The 22,647-nt window shown below is 37.5% G+C and overlaps 1 protein-coding gene across 2 annotated transcripts in view; it reads left to right on the forward strand.

The window, feature by feature from the left end:
- The first annotated feature begins 213 nt into the window (after positions 1-213).
- KLF7 (KLF transcription factor 7) overlaps positions 214-22,647 on the forward strand; it is a 75,581-nt gene continuing 53,147 nt past the window's right edge. The window contains exons 1-2 of one of the 2 annotated variants that reach the window (XM_070956792.1): positions 214-239; positions 686-818. In XM_070956792.1, coding sequence (XP_070812893.1) covers positions 223-239; positions 686-818 — 150 coding nt within the window. In that variant the 5' untranslated portion in view covers positions 214-222. Of the gene's footprint in view, positions 240-560; positions 819-22,647 lie in introns of those variants that run through there. The other variant, XM_070956791.1, reaches the window with a different exon arrangement.

Genomic DNA, 22,647 nt, shown 5'->3' on the forward strand with positions numbered 1-22,647 from the left:
CATGAGCGGCCCTTTCTTCCCTCCCCCTGTTTACCTTACATGGTCACGCGCTGCCTTAATGGACGGTTTCCTCTGAAGAGCTCACGACTGCGCGGAGAAGGGACGGGGAGGGGGGGAGAGAGTGGGAACGCGCCCGGAGAGCGCGCACAAGGGAGAAAATGCAACCCCCCCACAATAAAGAGCAAAGATTGCATTCAGCAGCGAGCAGCAATGCAGAAATAGATGGCAGTCTCGTGTCAGTGAGTTTGCATTCCCCCCCTTCTCTGGTCCAAGCGCTGGAGTCAGCAACAGAGCCCTTGAAGGCAATTGCTTTTTACTACAAGTGGAGAAGTTCCCCCCTCTTGGTTGCCTGGCTGACGGCTCGCCTTGTACATGTTTGGGTGCATTTTTCCTTTCTTATTGGGTTGTTGATGGGGCTCTTTTCCTTTTTTTCCCCTTCCTTCCTCCACTCTTGTTCCTGCCTTGATTTTTTCCCCCTATCTTTGAAAGTGTGACTACAAATATTCTCTGGTCTCTCTCTCTCTCTCTCTCAAACAAAAGCAAAACGAGAGAAAAAGGACATCTGGATTGATTGCGCCTAAGACTCTTTCCCCCCCTCCTTTTTAATGAACAGAACTAAAACCCCGTCACGAAATTTCAAACACAAATCTAAAAGGAAAAGGTTGTGGTTTGTTTTTTTGCTCAGCAGCAACAGCAGCAGCAGCAGCAACAACAACATGGATGTGTTGGCTAGTTATAGTATATTCCAGGAACTGCAGCTTGTCCACGACACCGGGTACTTCTCAGCTTTGCCATCCTTGGAGGAGAACTGGCAGCAGGTGAACCATTTACCTTACTCCTGTAAACCTCTTAAATGCGGGCATTGATGAATCAAAGCCTCTCTTTTCTCTTTTATTTCTCATTTTCTCTCATCTTTGTTTCCCCCTTCTTTTAAAATAAGCTACACTGTTACAGTTTCATTAACAAAGCGATGTAGTTGCAAACTGCTTGCATTAAAACCGAGATCAAAAGAATAATAATAAATCAGGGAACATCCTTAGGTCTGGTGGAAGTTATTTGGAGGTCTTTTAGCATTATATTTTGAGTTCATTTTAAAAAGGAATAAAGTATTTCCCTCCCCCCTTTTTCTTTGTGAATAAGGAGTGATCACTTTTAACTGGTGTTGACAACTGACAACGGGATAGAAATGGAATAATGTGTTTTCCCTCTTTTACAAAGTAATTGGTGCATAAGTATAAGACAGTTTTTACTGAAAGTAGTCTCTAGGAACATGCTGTATTAACAGTAATCTGAGTTTCTACTTATTTTTATTTATTTATTTTTAAAACTTGCATGAGTGATACTGGTTTAGAACAATGCCATCCAAGTTTATTTCTGCACATCCAACAGAGGGAACTTAGACACTAGAAGAGTTAAGAAATATTACCAAAAAGGGAAATTGGGTAATGAGGTTAAAACTGTGCTGGTAGACAATACTGTCAGGAGAAATGGGAATCTAGAGAGAAATCAGAGACTTTTATCAAACCTTTGATTAGCCCAACTATTGAGATGGGGAAAGGGAATGCTTAGCGGTCTAACTATCAGCTGGCAAAATGAAATGTAGCTGGAGAGGACAGCCCTTCCAAGAGACTCCTTGGTTAGGGGCAAGATGACACCTAAGGTAGTAGTGTGAGTTTTATGGCTGGGCTTGATTAATGATTTCTTGGTATTCTGAAAACTCCTGTCTTCAGAGAGAGAGTGTGAGGGGGCAGATGAACTCTGGCCTGTGGAGTTAACAAGACAAGGGACACGCACCATGTGGTAGTCATGTAACTTCCATGCCCATGACTGATACAGCAAGTCATTATCCTGTTCACCCTATATTTTATTCTCTTGCGGTCCAAACATTATTAATTCAGTTCTGGAAGGGGGCATTGGAGTGCCTTGGATCTTACTGCTCTGGAATAACACTAAAATTTAATGTATAATATTTAGCCCCAGGTTTCTTTTTGAATGTATTTTTTTAAAAAAAGAAAAATACATGGTGGAAACACTTCAAGTCCTCTTGGTTGTGAAAGGCAGAAGCCTGTGTTTGGCTTGCTTGTTACAAACATTGGTTAAAGAGTCACATCTGGTTTTCTTTATGGTTCTCCTTTCGGCAGCTGATCCAGTTGGAGTGACTAATAATTCTTGCCTTAACAATTCTTCCAGTTGCTTCCCAGCAGTGGTCTTGCTGTTGCATCAGTTGCATATTAATAACAATCTAGACCCTTCTAGGCAAAATAATCTGTTGGCACATCCAGCAAATCTAACACTGATTTTGTCTGCTATATTTTGGGAGATTATTTTACTATAGAAAAAGGAAACTGCTTGTAATTTTTTCAATATAAAAGCATTCTGCCTGGAAATCAAAATGGGAAGGATTTTTTAAATACCAATTTTAGCTTTGGGGGGGGCTCTTTTTTTTGGTTAAATCTTGGTTGCCATGTGAACAAGTCACATTCAAGAAACTTGACATTAATGTAGTCAGTGTGTAGAGCACTCTGTTCACATGTCCCTATATTTTTTTAAAAAATAGTCCATGTAAGATAACCAGCTTTATCTTCCTATTGTGTGTGTTGGGGGAGGAGCTGAATAGAAACATCGTACCCTTAAAGCCTCCTGGTGAGGTGGCTGAAACTTAAATTGTTTTAATGGATATTTTTCTTGTATCTTTGTAGGCCAGTGTTTCTTAAGGCTGCTGCTTTAAGGTGGCTTATAAATCTTAAAAGCAAATGAATAAAAATTATCCCCAATATACTGAATGTATACATGTCTCCTCAGAAGAAATTCCAATTGCATCCCATCCCATAGAGCCTTGTTCCAAGTATAAGGGTATAAACCTCAGTCAAACTCTGCTTAAATGGGACAAGGAAGAGAGTGAACGGAAAGTGTCTTGAAACAATGAGCATGAATTCACTTACATTAAATTAATTTTTCAGAGGATACATTTTGCTTTTTCACTCTACTCCAGACATTGTGATTTCTGGAAATACACTTATGATTATAAAGACAATTAAGTTTCATATATTATAATTTTGTTGAGGAAGCACTATCGTACACTCAATATTTGCTTCTAAAAATGGGTTTGCTAGCTTTGTGAAGCAGCAGAATAACCCCAGGAATCTTAGACCCCATTCACTTTTTTAAAAAAATATGTGTTAGGTTTTATTAAATTGCCATCTAGCAAAATATTAGCAAAACATCTGGGAGACATTGCAAATGAAAGAAGAGCAAGAAGGTTCGACTTGCTTTCCCTTCCCCTTTGTCCGATCACAGCAACATTTGAGAAATCTGCTCCAGAGGCTGAGTAAGTAGCATTGGCAAAGGATTCCAGATACATTTTGTTCAAAGCACAGTTCTTTCTCATTTCCCCATCCCCCATTCTGTCTGCTTTTCCTCTGAATTCCTAAACAAGGTAAAGATACAGCTCTGTTGAACAGACCACTTACATTGATGACTTCAGCAATTTGGAACTTCTCGCTCAGATGAAATCCTTAAGATAGAATAGTATAATATTTTTTTATCACAATAACGATCGACTAGGAAACCCAGATTTACACAGATGTTATACAATAACTGATATTACTCATATGCTGAGATGCCCTGAGACTTCCAAGGAACAGCATTGTGAAAGCACTAATGGCATACTCTTCAACCAAGTTGGGCATTTTAGTTACGGGATAAAGTTACTTAAACATCTCCCATTGAATTCAGTGGGATTTCATGGTCCTTCATGTCCATTGGTAATATTATGTGGAAATAGGTCTTATTGCTTTCAATGGAAGACTTTTTAATGTCCCTGCATGTATTTTGATGTGAGCGACAGCTGTAGAAAACTAATATAGTAACATGGTGTTGCTTTAGTAGCCTTCCTTCCTGCCTTTATCTTAGTCTATGGTTTTGTGACTGATGAATTCAGAACAGGAAAAGTTGCATGTTGTTGGCAAGTGTCATAAACAGAAAACCTACTATACTGACTGCAGCAGTAACTCATGTCAGTTGCTAAATAAACACTAGCTGCCATTCATTCTCCTTGTTGTCCTCCTCCTTCCCTGGTGCTGTAGGAAGAGGAAGTTGTTAAGTCCTGAGAATTAGCTACGTGGAAAGTTACAAGGAAGTTCCTAAACTGCTCAGAGTTTTTAGAGAAAAGACCATGTTACTCTTAGGCCAAAGAAATATGGCAAGCACCATTGTAGCATGTCTGCATCCTTTGTTTTCAGTGTTAATAGGTATATGGCTAGAAATGCTTAATTAAAACTTTAGAGGCTCCTAGAAATGAAACTATACAGTTAGAAATCCTTTTGGAGTAAAGCATTCTTGGCATTAAAGTGAGCAAGGTAACTCTCGATATATGTGCCATTTTAAGCTGTTTTGGTGATAGCCAAAGTGTCTGTTGTTCCCACCTTCCCATGCTTGAAAACTCATGTATGTGTGCACCAATAAAATACAGGTAGTCCTTGCTTTACAACCATCCATTTAGTGACTGTTTGAAATTACAATGGCACTGAAAAAAGTGACTTAGGACATTTTTCACACTTATGACCATTGCTGCATCTTCATTCAGAAGACTGGCATGTATTTATGATGGTTGCAGGGTCCCCGTCATGTGATCACCTTTTGTGATCTTCTCACAAGCTAAGTCAATGGGAAAGCCTGATTTACTTAACAACTGTGGCAAGAAAGGTCATAAAATGGGGCAAAACTCAACAACTGTCTTGCTTAGCATTTTGGGATTGATTGTGGTCACATATTGAGGACTACCTGTACCATATAAGTAATCTTCCCATAGACATAAATTTGATAGCCCAAGGCAAATAATTCTGCCTCCACGTAACACCTCTGGGTAGCTGGAAAAGAGCTCTTCATACAGCTTTTCTCAGTGTTATGCTATAGTATTGTGCAAAATTTTAGTGTGGTTTTACAACAGGGACATAAGTGAGGCAGGGAGGGGGGTTATCACTGGCTGGAATATTCAACCCAGATGTTATTTGGATGGAGAGACTACTAGGATTTAAAATGAACCTGTGTGGAAAAATAGTTAATAGACTGGAGGGGCTTACTTTTTTTTTGGCAACTGTTTGTTACATTACTTTAGGCTTACCACACAGCTTGGCTATGTCCTTCATGACTGGAAAAATCAAGATTCAGGCTTAGAATATACCTAAGCAAAAGCCGGAAATGACTAGAAATGATGACTGGAATCTGAGGTTATTGCTTGCAATGGCTTAAGAGGTAGAAGAAATAATTTTATCTTGTCCATTTACATATCGTTACCATCTGGACTCGGGGCAAATCTTATGAACCCCATGAGGTAGTTTGGCTTACAATGTTATTTATTGAACCTATGCATGTTTAGAGTTGAGCATACATAGTTATGCTGTCTGTCTGCTATCTCTGTAATAAACAAGCATAGTTTTCACATACATTTTCCAGTCAAAATGCTGTCCCCTTCTCTTGGATACTTGGCATTGTTCAAACAGAAATTACTTTCCTTTGCACACATTGCTTACACTCTCTGTCTGTGGATCTTGGAGAGGTTCTTGGAGATGACTTGACTACCATGGTGTGTTTTGGTAAAAGTTTGCTAAGAGCTGTTAGAAGGAAACTTCACAAGACATATAGGAAGATAACTTGCTGAGAGGCAAACAATAATGCAGCAAGAATTCAGCCTAGTCATCCCAGATAGGGTCAGTTCCTTGTCACCTCTGGTCTTCTTAAACTGGTGATCCCAGGCATTGGTTCTGACCTTCAGGCCTTTTGCTTGCAAAGCATGTGTTCTAGTAGCAAACAGCATCCATAGTTGACTTCTCCCTCTCACCTGGCTGTTTAAAAACAGAATAAATTAAATGAAACAAGACAATACATTCAGATTTGTTAACTATACATTTGCTTACTGCAGACAGTTCCTTAATAGTTGCTGAATTGAGCACAGGATTTAGGTAACCCTTAAAATATAATTAAGAGCTTTAACATTTTTGAATAAGTTGTCCTGGGTTAGTGAGTGAGATAGACGCAGCTTTTCATGGTTTGAAATCTCATTGGATATTACACTTGCCTATAGTGTTTATGTAGCTGCCTAATTGTTTATATTGTATGTTTTATCTAGTTTGCCCTGCATGAATATAATAAAGAATATGCAAAGCTAGTTATGCATCTCTGTAATATGTACACATGGCTAAACCCAGAAAAATTGAATATACTTTCTACCTTATGGGGAGAAGCAGATATATCTAAAAATTCCTGTTGTATGTATGAAAAACCTGTTGGGTTTGGATCAGGGGTGAAATCTGCTTACCTTTCTTACCAGTTTGGAAGTGCACACGCCGTGTGCGTGCAGACCCTCTGCGCCTGTGCAAAACCTGCGCATGCGCAAATGGTAAAAAACACATTACTTCCTGGTTAAAACCAGGAAGTAATGACACCTGGGTGGGTGGGCGGAGCCTCACGCTGCCATCGCTACCGGTTCTCCAAACCACCTGCCACATTCGCTACCGGATTGCCCGATCCGGTCCGAACTGGAAACATTTCACCCCTGGTTTGGATCTGGCAAATCATCTAGCGCACACTGATTTTTCTTTTTCTCTTCAGATTATGGAGACCAGGTTGAAATGAAGATTCTGGGTATAACTGCAGTTGCCTTTTTAAAAGAACCATGGGAGTTACATGTTTTTGTCATTTCTGGAAAGAAGAATGTGTTTTCTCTCATATTTAGGTTCCTGCCCCCCCTCCCCCCCCCCAGTGGTAGACATTCTTAATGCTCCCATTTACTGAAACCATCTTGACAGCAATAATATGTAAATTATCCTTCTACTGTGATGTGTCTCCATGATTCCCAAATAATGTTTTTTATTTTTTTACATTGAGTTTTTATTGTTTGTAAGCCACCTAGAGTTGCTGTGAGCGAATAGGTGGCTACATAAACAAACAAACAAACAAACAAATAAATGGGTGGGAAAACTCTTTTGGCCTGACCAGTACTTGTGAATGCAAGTTACATCCAACAGCTTGCCTGTTGTGTTACCTTGAATTGGAGTTGGATTGACTATCAATGGTGGTGGTGATGAAAATAAGACCACATGTGCAGCCTGTATATGGAAAAAAGAAAAGAAAGATCTAACTGATGAAAAATTCTACTGCACAAAGTGTTTCTCTTAGAATGATGATGTAGAGAAAAGGGACATCTGTTGTATACTTTGGTTGCCAATCTTTTGTGATCATGTTCTTTGTGATAATTGCATGCATGGAATCTCCCTTTGCTGGCTGGCCCTGGGAAAAGCAGTCCCTACTTTCAGCCATGTTCCTCTCATTTCAGTGATACTACAGTTTTCTCAGTTCATTGCATATGTAAACTTAGTTTTCACAAAATTCGGTCTTGTTCTCACATGTAGCTCAGAGGGGAGAAGAAAATCTACCTAGAGCCTTGTTCTAGTTGTCTAAAAATCTATATTTAGTTAAGTGCTGTTGAGTTGGGCCCAATCCCAGCCTATATATGGACAAATGTCTGCTATCTAGTGCTGCCAAACTGACTTTGGAGCAATTAGTAGTGAACATCAGATCATCCAAGATACTGTTTGGTCAGAGTTTCCTTTCCTGAAATATACTCCACTTACTTGCTTTCAAGAGGTTGGTAGAAAGTAGAAACAAGTTTTGTTGTGGAGTCTCATGGAATTGCCCAGTAAGAACAAGGTTTAAGGTCCTGGTTAATTCTAATTTACCTAGTCTGGCCTGTTTTCCTTAGTAAAGACCATGATATGTTTTATTTAAACCTGCAACTGACCCTTTCCTGTTTTCTCTCTACTGGGTTTTCAATATACATTCTGATTAGATATTGGACTTAATTTAATTTTTTGCCAAGTATGTGCAATGATTCTCTCCCCTGAGGCATATATCTGGCCCTGTATATTTCTTTAGTAGACAAAATGAAAACTCTGGAAACAAAGGTCTGTCTTCTAGAAGGGCAACTCTTGAGCCTGGATTCTTTATTTAAATTGGGCTTATAAATCTCATGTGTGGTAGTAGTGTATCTAAAGTAGTCACATTTCCTTGAAGGGGAGTTCTACCGATGACTACTTGGACATACTTTGAATTCTCAATCTAGACTAAAGTCTTGAGATTCTCTAGAAGTTTATCCAAATAATAGCCAAGTCCTCCCCTGCTTACTTTTTCTTAAGGTCAGCCCAAGTTACCTGCTATAACTTCTGAAAAATATAGTACTGTAAAGGCTTTGCAGGGTTGGAGGTATAGATGTCTGCTCAGATTGTCACATTAGGATAAATTTGTTCTGCCAGGCTTCCTGATATGGAGCGTTCACTTTGGAGGCATTCTTTATGCCTCAGAGATGTTACTAAAAGGATGGTAGTGCTTATGAAGTATTCTGAAATCTTGGTGCTGCAGAAGTACGGTATTTTCCGGCGTATAAAACGACTGGGCGTATAAGATGACCCCCGACTTTTCCTGTTAAAATATAGAGTTTGGGCTATACTCGCCGTATAAGACTACCCCTCTTCCAACGCACACCAAATAAAAATTAAAAAACATCAATTGGCTCACCCGCAATGTAAAAGCAGCTGTGCTAGACTCAAAATGGCCCCTGCAACAAGCAGGAACCTCACACAGCCACAAAAAGCCGCAAAAAAAAAAAAACAACTTTCACACTTTACACACACACAACACAACACAACTGGCTCACCCACAATGTAAAAGCAGCTGTGCTAGACCCAAAATGGCCCCTGCAACAAGCAGGAACCTCACACAGCCACAAAAAGCCCAAAAAAACAACTTTTACATTTTACACACACAAAATTCCACATACAGCTTTGTGAGATTTTGTGTGTTTGTGTAATTAGAGTGAAACACTACAGAAACACACTAAATCTCAGAAAGCTGCACAAATATTATTTTATTTTATTTTATTTTTATATGAAAACTAAATTTAAAACTTCCTAAACTTTAAATGGCTAGGTCTAAAAAAGAACAACTAAAAAAAACCCCAATTAACTATTTTTTTTAAAGCTCCCAAAGGGGAAAAAAACTTACCCAATAGAACAGGGATCTCCAACCTTGGCAACTTTAAGACTTGTAGACTTCAACTCCCAGAATTCCTCAGCCAGCTTTGTTTTGCTGGCTGAGGAATTCTGGGAGTTGAAGTCCACAACTCCCTGCCTGCTTGATTGCAGGCAGGGAGTGCTTGCTGATGGAATGGATTCAGGCAAGCGAAGCAAGGCAAGCGTTGCGACTAGCAACTAAGGTAAGCAAGCTGGAGGGGAAAAGTTTTTTCCTTTTACATGGCTCTGGCAATCCCAGCTGCGTTGCCTGATTAGCAGGCAACTCAGCTGGGATCGTCAGAGCTTGGATCGCCAGAGCCATGTAAAAGGAAAAAACAATTTTTTCCTTTTACATGGCTCTGGCGATCCCAGCTGCGTTGCCTGATTAGCAGGCAAAGCTGGGATCGTCAGAGCTTGGATCGCCAGAGCCATTTAAGGCTCGTCAGAGCCTTTCAGGCTGGTCTGCCTGGTTACAGGAGAACGACACCCAGCGTATAAGACGACCCCTGACTTTTGAGAAGATTTTCATGTGTTAAAAAGTCGTCTTATACGCCAGAAAATACGGTATTACTGTGATACAACTAATCCAGCAGAACAGCGTTAACTTTTACCCAGACTTTGGCAAATGGGGCTGTTTTGCTGGTCTGTCAGAAATGTTCTACTGCAACTGGAAAGGAATAAATCACACTGTAGGGCATTGCTTTCTCTTTGCAATCTCCCATTGTTCTAGAATAATGGGATACTTGGCTCCTTCATAAATGAAACTCATCTCTTCGAATGTTGCTATTTCATCTTAGTTCCAGTCACAGCAAAACACATTTCTAAGTGCTCATTGTACATCATGCCTTGGTAGTAGATAGCTTCCAGGAAGAATCAACTTCCAGAAACTGCCATTTGTATAATACAGTGGGAAAGAATGACTAAGTAAGTAAAAAAGCTTTCTTTCACAAATGGTATAAAGTAGAAGTAACCCACTAAATCTTTAAATTACAGATACTTTAATGCAGTATATTTTTCTGCACTGCAAATGTCTTTGCGACGTACACTACAAGTAGAATTGATTTGCTGAAATTTTGGCTAGTGCTGGGAAATCCAAAGTGTCTCTCCACGCGAGCTTCCTCAAAATAAGGGGGAAGGAAAATCGCTCTGTTTCTGGTCTTTCAGTTTTGTGTATGTTCAGCCAGAAATATCTTTCATATGACTTTTAAATGGGCTTTTAAATGATTTATGCGCACACACTCTTTTTTTCCCCCCTGTACTATTTATATGCATTTTTGAGCCAGAGTCTGGAGACATTTGAAATTTATAGAAACTGTTTTAATGAGCAGAGAATGAGGGTTTGGTAGATTCAGTTAAAATTTTTATCCTTGCCTTGAACCATGAACCGTTCCCTCACTTCCCCAAAAGACAGCTGTTTTTTACTTGAAAAATGAAATCTGCTGATGCTCAGAGCAAACCTCATCAGAAGTGGAGGTCCTACCAGAATTGTTAACCAGCAAAATATGTATTATTTTCTCAGATATGTATAGCTGAGAAATTAGTAAGTATATATTATTGCTATATTTCATTTTTAGCTTTGCTGATTACAAAAAAATAAAATATTTTATGTAGCCTATCTATTAAATATAACAATATCCTACATGCATTGGGTTTTTTTTTTAGAGCAATGGCTTTACAAAACTGCATATGAACAAAGACAAGATATAAATACCGTATTTTTCGGAGTATAAGACGCACTTTCCCCTCCCTAAAAGAGGGTGCAAATGTTGGTGCATCTTATATACGGAATACAGCCATTTTTGTCCTCCTGAAGCCCCATCCCGCTTGGCCCATTTTTGTGAAAAACGGGCCCATTTTTCACCTGTTTTTTGCAAAAATGCCGTTTTTGCCCTACCCCAGCCCCCAGGAACACTGTGCAGGCCTCCCAAACCCTCTGCTCGCCCCATTTTACGCAAAAATGAGTGAAAAACTGGCCCATTTTCATGAAAAATGGGGCACGCAGAGAGTTTGGGAGGCCTGCAGAGTGCTCCTGGGGGCCGGGGAGGACAAAAACCTTTTTTTTCTTACTTACCTCTTCAAAATCTTGGTGCGTCTTATACACTGCTGCATCTTATAGTTCGAAAAATAGGGTATATAACAATTGTATTGAGAAACCTATTAAGGTTTCAAAGGGCAAGTTAAAAGGAAAGAAGATCTTCTATTTTGGGGCTGCTACCAATAAGGCTCTGCCTTTTGTTGGCTTCAATCTCAGTCTTAGCAGTATCTCAGTACAGCTAGTCGTCAACTTACAATAATTCATTTAGTGATCATTCAAACTTACAACAGCACTGAAAACAACAGGTCTTTGCATTTACAAATGTTGCAGCATCCCCATCGTCACATGATTGAAATTCAGGCACTTGGCAACAGGCATGTATGCAACCGGTTGCAGCATCCTGAGATTACGTGATCACCATTTGCAACCTGCCCAGCAGTGATGGGTTCCACTTACCTTCGCTACCGGTTTGCAATTGTGACCGCGTGTGCAGTGCTTCTGCGCATCCACAGACTGTCCGTGATGACGTCTGGGTGGGTGGGTGGAGCCTTCCGACACTGCTGCTACTGGTTTGTGGGAGCCAGGGCGAACCGGTAGAAACCCACCACTGCTGCCCAGCCTGCTTCCAATAAGTAAAGTCAATGGGGGAAGTTGGATTCATTTAATATCTGCATGATTCACTTAACAATTCAGTGATTTGCTTAATAACCATATCAAAGAAGATTGTAAAATTGGATGTGACTTACTTAACAACTGTGTCGCTTAACCACAGAAATTTTGGTCTCAGTTGTGGTTCTGAGTCAAGGATTATCTGTATGTAGGCAAGTCCCATTATATATTAAAAGAACTCAGGCATTACCCAGGCCTGGAATTAAACTGATAACCATGCAATGGTTGAATATATGTTTAAAGCATTGTTAAGAAAAGCAGAAAAATAAAAGAAAATAAAAGAGATTTTCAAGCAGGATAAGGTAAAAATTGACGTAACATCACATTAGTGGTTGAAAGTACCCTGTACTAATTTAAACCTTCAGAAGTCAATAAGTAACAACAATAGCAAATACAATGTAAATCATAAGTCAGAATGAAGAATACATTAAAATGATCTAATTTAAGACATCTGATAAATCAAACAAAAGCTTAGTTATGAAAGAAAAACCCAAGATTTGGATGTGGTACAAGAATGTATGCAGTATTATAATCCATAAATAGTTTCCATGTTGAATTAAATTCTTTATCAAACTTGTTTTTTTAAACATGAGGATATTTTTGAGACTGATGCATACTCCTAAAGCCTAATTTGCTATTCTTCCATAGAAGGAATTATACTTGATTTCCAGTTTTTTTAAAAAAACAAAAAAATGCCGATGGCTTTCCCCTAGCATTCAGTCCTCAGTTATTCTGACATTATGAAAATGTGATTCTTTACCTGGGGCTCCGAAAGGACTGTTGAGAATTTGACAAGTGTAAGGATTATGGCATAGTTGTAGCACTTTCACTTTTGCTCTCCAGATCATCACTTAAATATAGAACATCTCTTTGTTTCTATTATTATAAAACAAGGTTATGTTCCCTTCCAACCTTTCTCTGCTTGCATTCCTGAAATTGAGGGACAGCTCCTGCCCAGCATTTGTAATCGCTGCTAAAAGCTTTTACCTGAAACAGGAAGAAATTTCAGATGTAGATATGCCATCTTCTTGACTCGCTCCCTTTGTGTCTCACCCTAATGATTGCATGGTTAATACCAACAACTTCCTTATGGATTAAGACCAAATAACAATGTAATTATATATTTCAACAACAAAAAATCCGTTAACAAAAAAAAAACACCAGTATTTCATTAGGTAAAATGAAATAAAATAAAGACAAAACTAAATGAAAAACTAGATAAACTAGGAAAGTAGCTTCTGATTAATGTTATCCGTGGAATGGGGAAAATAAGCATTTCAGATGTTTGCTGTATAATCATTGAAAAATCTAAACTATTAGCCTCCTAACGGCAATTGTGCTTGGCTACCTTGGATAGTTGGATGTTTCAGAAAACCATCAGCCAGAATTGAATTTACTTCTCATTGAACCAGCCAGAACAATTTGACACTGGGGGGCTATTAAGTCTGTATGCCAAGCTGTATAAAAGAACGACAGTGCAATAAAATATGGGCAACAGACCCCATATTCCCTAGTTGGCAAGAACATAGTCCAACTTGGATTGAGGATTCCAGCTCCTTTCTGGTAGCACAAGAGTCAGGCAGTTACATTCTGTTAAAGCTTTTTGGTGTGATACCCTCAGAATGTTTGCTAGGTGATTTGTTGGAATAAAAGGCTTCTATCCAGGCAGAGGGGGATAATAGTACCATGGTCACTATGAAGATGGATCAAAAGCAAGATGTTTCCATTTCTGATGGGCTCCCCCAGGCTCTAGTGAAATCAGATATTGAAGCAAGAGGCCATGTTGTCTTATGTTCAATGCCTTTTTTTTCAAGCTGCATAAAAACCATTTGGGAGATTTACAGCAGCCAAAGATTCCTCTGTGAAAATCAGTTTAGTATAGATTTTAGGATGGTCAAACCCATATAAAATCTCTATAGGAACTAGGCCTGATTCCAAATGTAGCAAAGAGTTGAGTACATTCTGGGGCGTAAAGAGACTTGTTATTATTTTTGATTAAACTGCTTCAGAGATCTTTATAGAGGTGAATCCAGGAGCCATATGGCAGAAAGCTAATGACTGCCCGAAAAATGCAGGAGTGCATTAACAGCCCTATGGTGCAGACTTTGTTCTCTCAAAACCATGGAGGATTGAAAGGATATTCATAAATACAAAACCCTGGTTTGTTCAGTGCTGGTGTTTGTTTTCCAACTGTGAATCCAACTTAGAAGCCAAATGTAGCATAAAGGGGCGGCTATAAAGTTGTTAATGCCACTTGGCCAGAAATAAAATGTAAGATAGACTGTAATGCCATACCCAGGCAGCTCAGATCAAAAAGCTGCTAGAGCAGATGATGTTGGACAGGAGCAGTTGTGTCACAGTGGCAAGCAGGACCTTGTGCCTAATCCTTTATCTTCTTCAGCACTGATTGCAGTGCAGGCTGTTGTGAGGGGCCTGTGTCATAGTAACAGCCCCTTTCCTGAACCTGCTTCCTTTGTATTTATGCTATTGGAAATCATTGCGAGAGATAACATTTTCTACTTTTTTGTCTCCTCTTTATCATCAAATAAAGGAAGTCCTGCAGCTGTGATTTCTTTTTGTTTGTTTGTTTGTTTTTGAATTGCCTGTCAAATCCCAATTGAATATTCCTTGACTATACGAGGCTTCGGTACTTATTATTCCGCTGACCGTAGACATTTAACTCTGTTGACAGAACATGGTAGATGCTATAGTCTTACACATGTGGAGGGTTCTAGGTTGGGGAGGGCTGATCTTGATCCATTGAGTAGCCCCATATTATTCAGTGAAGTTTTGTGTTAAAAATACATTACTTCTAAAATGAGAAGAATGAGAATTCAGATACTTTGCCTTTTCAGAAGTGTTTCCACTTTTCATTTCAGAACCATGGTGATGAAATAAGTTTTTATGAACAACTGGAGAAAGGCAGTCTCATCCTAGGGCTGTTTATCTGCATTTAAAACTGGGTTCAAGGTTTAACCCTTGCTTGGATGAAACTCCATGAAAAAGAGTTCAGTTGACAAATATTTTCCTGAAGACCACTACATAAAATAGATAACGCCTTAAGCTGAGACCATGCTGGAAGTGGATAATGGAAGACTACCTTTTCAGATGCTAGAAAATGAGAACACTGCATTCTGATATCTTCTCTTTCAGTGTTCAGGTGCATAAGCACCCATCTTTTAATTGTTATTCATAGGTTTATGAGAAGATGCTAGTGAGAATTGTTGAATTAGGTGTGATACAGAGAAAGTGGCATCACACCTCTTCTTCATAAGCTTGAAGAATCGGAGAATGGCTGATTCAGCCTGGTCATTAACACAAATGAAATGTACCCCCTCCCTCACCCCCACCCCCCACTGAGTGTCTTTTCTATGGATACCTTTTAGGAAGCAAAACCTCCCCAGCACAGCCCTTTGACCCAATTTGAGTAATTTTGTTCGCCCTCACCCAGAGACTGGATTACTTTCTGATGTTGCTATATTTCTATTGATATGTATTAAAGATGCGATACGATTATTTAAACCCCCTTTATTTGGTTGGAACACATGAGATTTTTGTAAGATTCTCCAGTTATCCTGAAAACATACTCAACTCAGATTCAGTCTTATGAAATAGGAATGGAAACAAAAGCTTTGCAAAGTAGGAATATATTTAAAGCAATTAGGTATTGCCACTTTCCTGATGTATTTAGCTATTTTCTTTGTTTTATATAACACAGATTTTAAGTAGATTTTAAAACACACACATACACGTAGAGAACAGTGTCCTACACATAGGACTATGTTCACCATAGTTTGTAGTCTTGTCATGATATATAAAGTAAAGATATGTTGAATGTTGAATGCTTTTGTATAAATATAAATAAAACTTTTTTTCTATATATTTTTTATATTTATTACAAAAAGGACTGCAAAGCCTAAAAGATTGGATTTTAAGTATCAATCATTCATAGTTTAGTTGTTCTAATGCATGTACTTTATGAGTACAGTTTTGTTTATGATTCTAAATCTCACTTGTGTAATTGTCAAGAAAGATTTAATGTTCAGTATAGTGAACACAATGGTAAATATAGTTGTGAACGGCCACTTTATTGTGAATTGTTGTCTCAGTGGGGTTTCCCTGGCTTTATAATCACAATAAAAGTATGATGCTTGCTATGCAGCAGTATAGCGGTTAGGAACAATTCTCTCTCTATATATATGTGGTGCAATCCATAAGCATTAGACTCAATGGCAGATTAGTCACCAATTTCAGTAATATGGAAATTGGACCCCTGGAACATCTGGCAGCCTTAACGACAAGGCCATTTCTCTTGCTTGCCTTGGCTTTCTAATTGTATTTGAAATCTGTTTTTCCATAGTTGGCTCAGCATTGTGCATGTTTCCCATGTGCACTTGTTCATCAAGAGTTCTTATGTCAACATTGTTTGTGCTTTAGCTATGATTGTATGGTGGGTATTCCTTTGTGGTATTCAAGCAGAGCCTTGAATATCTTGAAATATTTTAATCGAAGAATTACTTTGAAATAATACTTTGAAATTTGTGTTTATTGTCATCCAATGTTATAATTACTGTGGAAAAGAAAAAGCTTCCATGCTAAGGGCGAGAAGGGAAGAAAGAGAGCAAAGAAACATTGGATGCATTAAAAAGCATCCTCCAAATAATGCTTTATCTTTGACGTAGAAAAGTGGTGCTGTCTAATGGAAACCTGGAGGAGTGCCACCTAGGACAAATTTTGCACGTTACTGAACAGATTGATCTGGCAGTGAAAATCTGATGTAAATTCCTTTTGGAAAAAAAGCTGCATTTAAAAATTAAATAACTGCAAACTCTGGGTGCATACAATACCCTTAAATTGTAATTTGCTTCAAGACAATTATCAAATCTGGTCAGAACTATTCAAAAGAAATGCTTTTTTCAGGGCTGGGCAAAAGTGGCTGAAACTATTTGATAATCTTTCTAAAACGTACCAGTGATTGGTGCTGAAACATGAAAATGTGAAATTTCCTAAGATGGAGCTGCTATGAGACAGTGAAAGGAAAACTGTCTGAAATATGCAGGTAGTGAATACATGTAAATGTAGTATGGTTGGATTGTTCACATAGCCACAGTTAATGGGTTAGGGCTTAATAGTTCAACCAGCTGTGCTGATACTCCAGGGTTGCTAGCTTCAAAACATTTTTGCTTGCTTTCAGGCATAGCTAGTTATCATATGCTAAAAAGAAAGAATAGAGTGTGAGACAGAAACGGTGTGCCTGGATGAAATACTGCATGCCACCTGGCTGATGGTTTGCAATTTTCACCCCACATAGGTAGTTAGTGGCTATTTAAAGATCTATGGATCTGTTTCAGATCATGTTAACTCAAACCTAAGTCCACTTGAGTAAAATGGGAATTGTAAGAATATTAGCTATTATCTGAAGCTTTTATATTGTGCTATTCAACTGGAAAGGCTCTCAAAGAAAATCTATATAAATCCTGTATTCTAATTTTACAGTTTAACAAGATGTGAGAAAAGCAGGAAAAAGGATTGGCATGGAAAAGGAAAAGAAGCAAATTTGGTCACCAATTTTTAAACTTCTAAATATGTCTAGGATTATGTTATTAGCTTCCAAGATGCCATCGTAATAGTTTTAATCTGAGATCAAAATGGTTACTAATTCACAATAAGCATATATCTCTGAATATAGGGAGTACAAATGTCTCACTTACCAGAGGCAGTATTGTGACTTCTGCATTTGATTATCTGCAGTGCTGGTTGTTATAGCTCGGACTTCTCTGCCAAAGTTACAGACAATCTTGATATCGGGATGTTTTTTTTTTTTTTTTGTTTTTTTTTTTTGGAGGCCATACTATACCAGGCAAAACTGTTGTTCACAACCAAAACGTGAATTCTTATAGATAATTTATGAGTGAAATAAATGTTGGAATTCCTAGTGACATAGTATAATTGGATTTCAGGTCAGTAGCTACAATTGAGAATGATACGTCTGGATTATGCGTTCTTTGTCTGCAGCTCAGGTCATACTTTAGCATGGTTGGGGATCTGCATCTCAGGTGGTGACATGTAAGGGCAGGCACACAAGACTCAGACAGCACAGAGCAATTCATATTGGGACTTTGAGTCAGGTTGAGTGGAGTCCCCAATGGGTGAGTTTTCAGTTCTGTTTCCCATTTTATTGCTTTGTATGCTTTAATGTGCTGTTATTTTATACAAATCATTTGGTTTTGGGTTTTTTTCTCTCTTTTGTATGTTGCCCACATAGTTTGAATTAGATGGCCGTATAAATGTGTGCATGCAGGCTTAAATAGTACAAACTGGCATTTTGAGCACCTGTGAACAGTGATTCTGCGGTTGTTGGTATGGCATGTGGCTTTTTAATAGCTATTGTGCTGCTTAGATAAAAGGAAAATACTTTTGTGAGTCCTTTGCAATTGACGCAGTGAAGCCTTCTTAAGAAGGTGCATTTACGGACATTTAGTCCCATGTGCTTCGAAAGCCATGAGTAAATTATCTAGATTGATTCTGCCTTTAATACATTTGAGGATGCTCTTGATATTTACTTTCTTTGAATTAGGAGATTCCTGTGAGAAAGCTGACAGCCCTAAAGATGTGTCTTTAAGGTGCCTTACTGTACATTGATAACTAAAAAACTGAAAAGATAAGAATTTTTGGCTCCTAATTGCATACTTTGTGAACAATTAATCTTGGAAAGCTTCTAGCTATTTCAGATACAGAAATCACGTTTTAACCTTCAAAATGACATTGTAGAATTTTTTAATTTCACTAACATCCTTGATCTGCAAGATCATTTACCGAGAATGTTGCTGGTTGAACTGCATTATCTTTTGAATGAATTTGGATTGTAAATCTGCCTATAAAAACAAACTGACTTTTCCAGAGATTTTAAAGCATCATCATCTTCAGGTCATTGGGGTATCAGAGGCTAATATAATTACAAAACCATTATTTCCTATCCATTAGGTTTTTAGTCTTTCTAAATATTGGTGGTCTGCTTTTATGAAAGATATGCTGAATGACTCCCGTGCTACGTAAGTCGGTGTTTGCCCAGAAGAGCTTAATGAGGTGAGCTTTAGAGGGCTGATATAAGCACTTTTTATCATGAAGCACAGTCGGGTTGAAAGCACTTCTGTCCCAGAAGCTAAATCATTTTGAATATGATTATTCACAACAGGATAGCACTAACGTTGGCATAACCTGCCATAATTGAATTTTGCTTTTGTAGAATGTGTAAATTGGGTCAGCTAATCAAAGATTAACTAATGTACAATTGATACATAACAACAATCTTCCTCTTACAAGGAAAGGACATCTGGCAAAAGTAGTCTTATTAAAATAAATTTCAAAACATAAAATAATGTTTTGAAATTTCATGGTTGTTACTGTACTAAATTGCTATGTATTAAAAACTAGAATCTGTTACACTGCTGAATTGTTGTATTTCGGAATTGTGATTTTAAGAAGAGTAGAAAAATGTTCTTGACTAAATACCACACATTAACATTTTTACTGGTTTTTTCACTCTGTAGGTTTTCATCAAACATTATTTGGCAAGAGATTTAAATAAATCTGGCTTCTTGATTTTAAGAAATGCTCCTCCCCCCCTTGTGATGTGCACAACTCTTTAAATTATATGTTGCATTCTGAAGGTGAATGATGAAGAAGAAACTCATGCTAATAAATCTGTATTGTCTGCATTAGTTAAGATTTGTAAAGCTGTTGGCCTAAAGTTAAGGATATGCAATTTTCACACTCTTTCTTTGTTGCTTCTATATTTACTTTCCTTTGTTCTGAATTTTACTGTATAGGGGTTTCTGCTTATTTTAACAAGAATGCATACTAATGATCAGATGTGCTATAATTAATAATATGATAGGAAATTATATTTGGGAAACAAATTGCTGTGACAACAATCTGGGAGAACTGTTACAAAAATTGATTCATATCTTTCTTCCCTCTTTCTGTATCTACTGAATTAAAAAATGATAGGCAAATGTCTGTTTAATGTCATCCAGATTCATTTCCAAAGTATTGCTATTTAATCTATAAAGAAACCGGATTTCAAATAAACGGAAAAGACTGTGTAAAGTAGATTGCCACTGTTACAAAAATACCAGGTTGTAGCATTTATACTCAAAAGACTTATGGGAATGATGTCCAAGGTTTTGTTTATGTATTCTATTCATGTTTATTCATCATGCAAAGTGTTCTTTACCTGTTTTAATAACAAAGCAAGGGAGTAAGCTGTAGTGAAAAACAGTGATAGGCTTAGAGTCCCCCTTTGAATTTCATGACTGGTATTTGAATGGAAGTCTTTCTGATCTTCACACAGCAAGATGTAGCTCTTAAAGACTTTGCTTGATCTGGTAATGAAGGTCATGGTGGGGAGCTAAGGAAAATAAATTTGAGGGTGTGACTTAGACTGCAAAGTAGAAAAATATTCCAGAACGAGGCAGGGGCAAATCACTTCCCGATTTCTGTCAAGAAAACAACACAGTCATGCCCAAGTGATCTCTAGAATTTAAGTTGGATTCTATGGGGATGTTTCTCTCTGGCTTTAATCCAGTAACCATTTTGAGACATAGACTCTTATTCACTTAGGTGGCCTTGTTTTAAATTTATGGATTTCTGTTATAAAACCTAACCTGAAGAATATGACTTACATGAATACATGAGTTTTGTTGGGCTGTCAGATTTTGGACCAATATTTTAATGTGGTCAGGAAATGAACTGCAATGAGATATCTAGGCATCGTCACAAGGTAACTATAAAATGCTTTACAATTTCTCTAGAAATAGCTGTTTTCCCAACCTCAGCAATTTCTATTGATCTTCCCTGGATGATTGCCAGCCTGTCAAAATCTTTACTCTGCAATGATGTGCACAATTCTGATTATAGTATTGTAGACAAGGACAAGTAAAAAGCAAAACCATTTACACAGTGTTATTTTATGACTGTAACTAGATTATGTTAGCTAAGACTGTATAGAGTATATTATTGTACAAACTGGACTTGCCAGCTAATGATAATAGAATTCATGCCTTTCTTTCTCTTTTGGAATATTTTTATTATATTTTCATTCATTCATAGAATTTTTTTTATTATAATGGTAAAAATTAACACAAACTATAATAAAAATAGATAAAGAAGAAATTTTCAACCTTCATCACAACTACTGTAAACATATTTAGGAGATCTCCACCCCCTGTAAGGTTACAAACAAAAATCTCTTTGTCCCATATCCCTTCCCTTATCTATAGACAACTACATAAAGCATCAACCTTTCAGTCCAGATATCAGCAAAAAGTCCATAAAGATTTGTTAGATTTGCAACAACACAACATATCTTATTCTAACTTTGATCACATAAACCAACTTTATATTCCTTTCTTTCCTATACTTCTAATGGACTTAATCTTTCATTCAGTCAAATATTGTCACAGTATTTGATTTCTTTCCAATTCTTGGTCTTTGGTCTATTCATGAAGGGCAGCATCTGAAACACTTGTGAGTGATCTTGTGCCCTATCCTCACCTTATCCATAGAGGTTCCAAGGAACTACTCTACTTACCTGTTCCTTGATCGTTGCCATGGCTTTCCATTCTGCTTTCTCAGAGCTGCTCAATGAGCCAAAAACAGAGATTTTACTTGTTAGCTATTAAAGGCAATGAAAAGAACATGGTGATCTTAGTTTTCCATGCTGGAGTGTAAAAATAAGACCTACCAATGATCTGGCATTGTTTAGGCCAAGACATTATTGGGATAATGTCTCCTTAAATATAGCTCATATAAATTATTTGTAGATATTGTTTGATGTTTTAAATTGCCTATCCATATGAACTACCAGTTAGTGATGAAGATGCTGTCAATGTCTAGCCCACTCATGCAAATTTAACTGCCAGACAAACGGTACTCCAGAATAGATAAACTAAGCAAGTGCAGAATGTACAAGAACAGCATAGGACTCTGCTCATGATAATGATAATGATATCCATTCCCTGTTACACATTGATTCCCATTTAATATCTAGCTCGAGCAGTTGAGAGCCCAAAGGGATTGTAAATAACTGTAAAATCGCTAGCAGTTAATGATCAGAAAAGGATATCCAAACATAATGTGAAATACAATTGTGAATAATTATTTTTATAAGTTTAACTGCATCCTTTTCTGTTAAATTCCCTGCTGCTGAGATGCCTAGCTCGCAAGAAAGAGGAAAGAGAGGTCTTCACCTTTAGCAGTTTTGAAATCTATTTTAAGTAGAGGAAGCTTTATGCTTCAAATTTGAAGGTTGAATTTTGAACTGGGTGGGATGGAGATAGTTTTATGACAAAATACTAATTATTATAGCAATATAATTAGTAGAATTAGCATAATGAACCCTGGAAAATGGTGGATGCTCAAAGACACACTTCATTATAATTTGGAAACATACAGTTGTCAGCCTAAGATGGCCAATGCCACTCTCTAGAATATCTGGTGATATCAAAGTTTGTCCAAGGTATATCAGACAAAATACCCAAGTGATCCTCTCTCTCATCATCATGAGGAAATGTATGATAAATAATTCAAATAACTGAAAAATTATAAAAGTTTACTTATACTATTTCTGCTGGAAGCTGAGATGTTTCAACTAGCCAAATAGTAAAAATGATCATAGTGAATATTATTTAGTTTACCCTAATAGAAATCTTTTATTCGTTGAAAGATATAGGAAAATAAATTTACCTAGTTCATCTGATAATTATTATTAGTTTATGGAAAAATGTACATATTTAAAGTTACTAAAAATAGATTTAGCTACTCTATGAATATTTTAACATAATTTTAATTGAAGTCTTTTAAGGCTTACATAATTAT

Source organism: Pituophis catenifer, unplaced genomic scaffold, assembly GCF_029215685.1.
Source record: "Pituophis catenifer annectens isolate HBS135680 unplaced genomic scaffold, rPitCat1.0.hap2 SCAF_1, whole genome shotgun sequence".
In the NCBI taxonomy this organism is placed as follows: Eukaryota; Metazoa; Chordata; class Lepidosauria; order Squamata; family Colubridae; genus Pituophis; species Pituophis catenifer.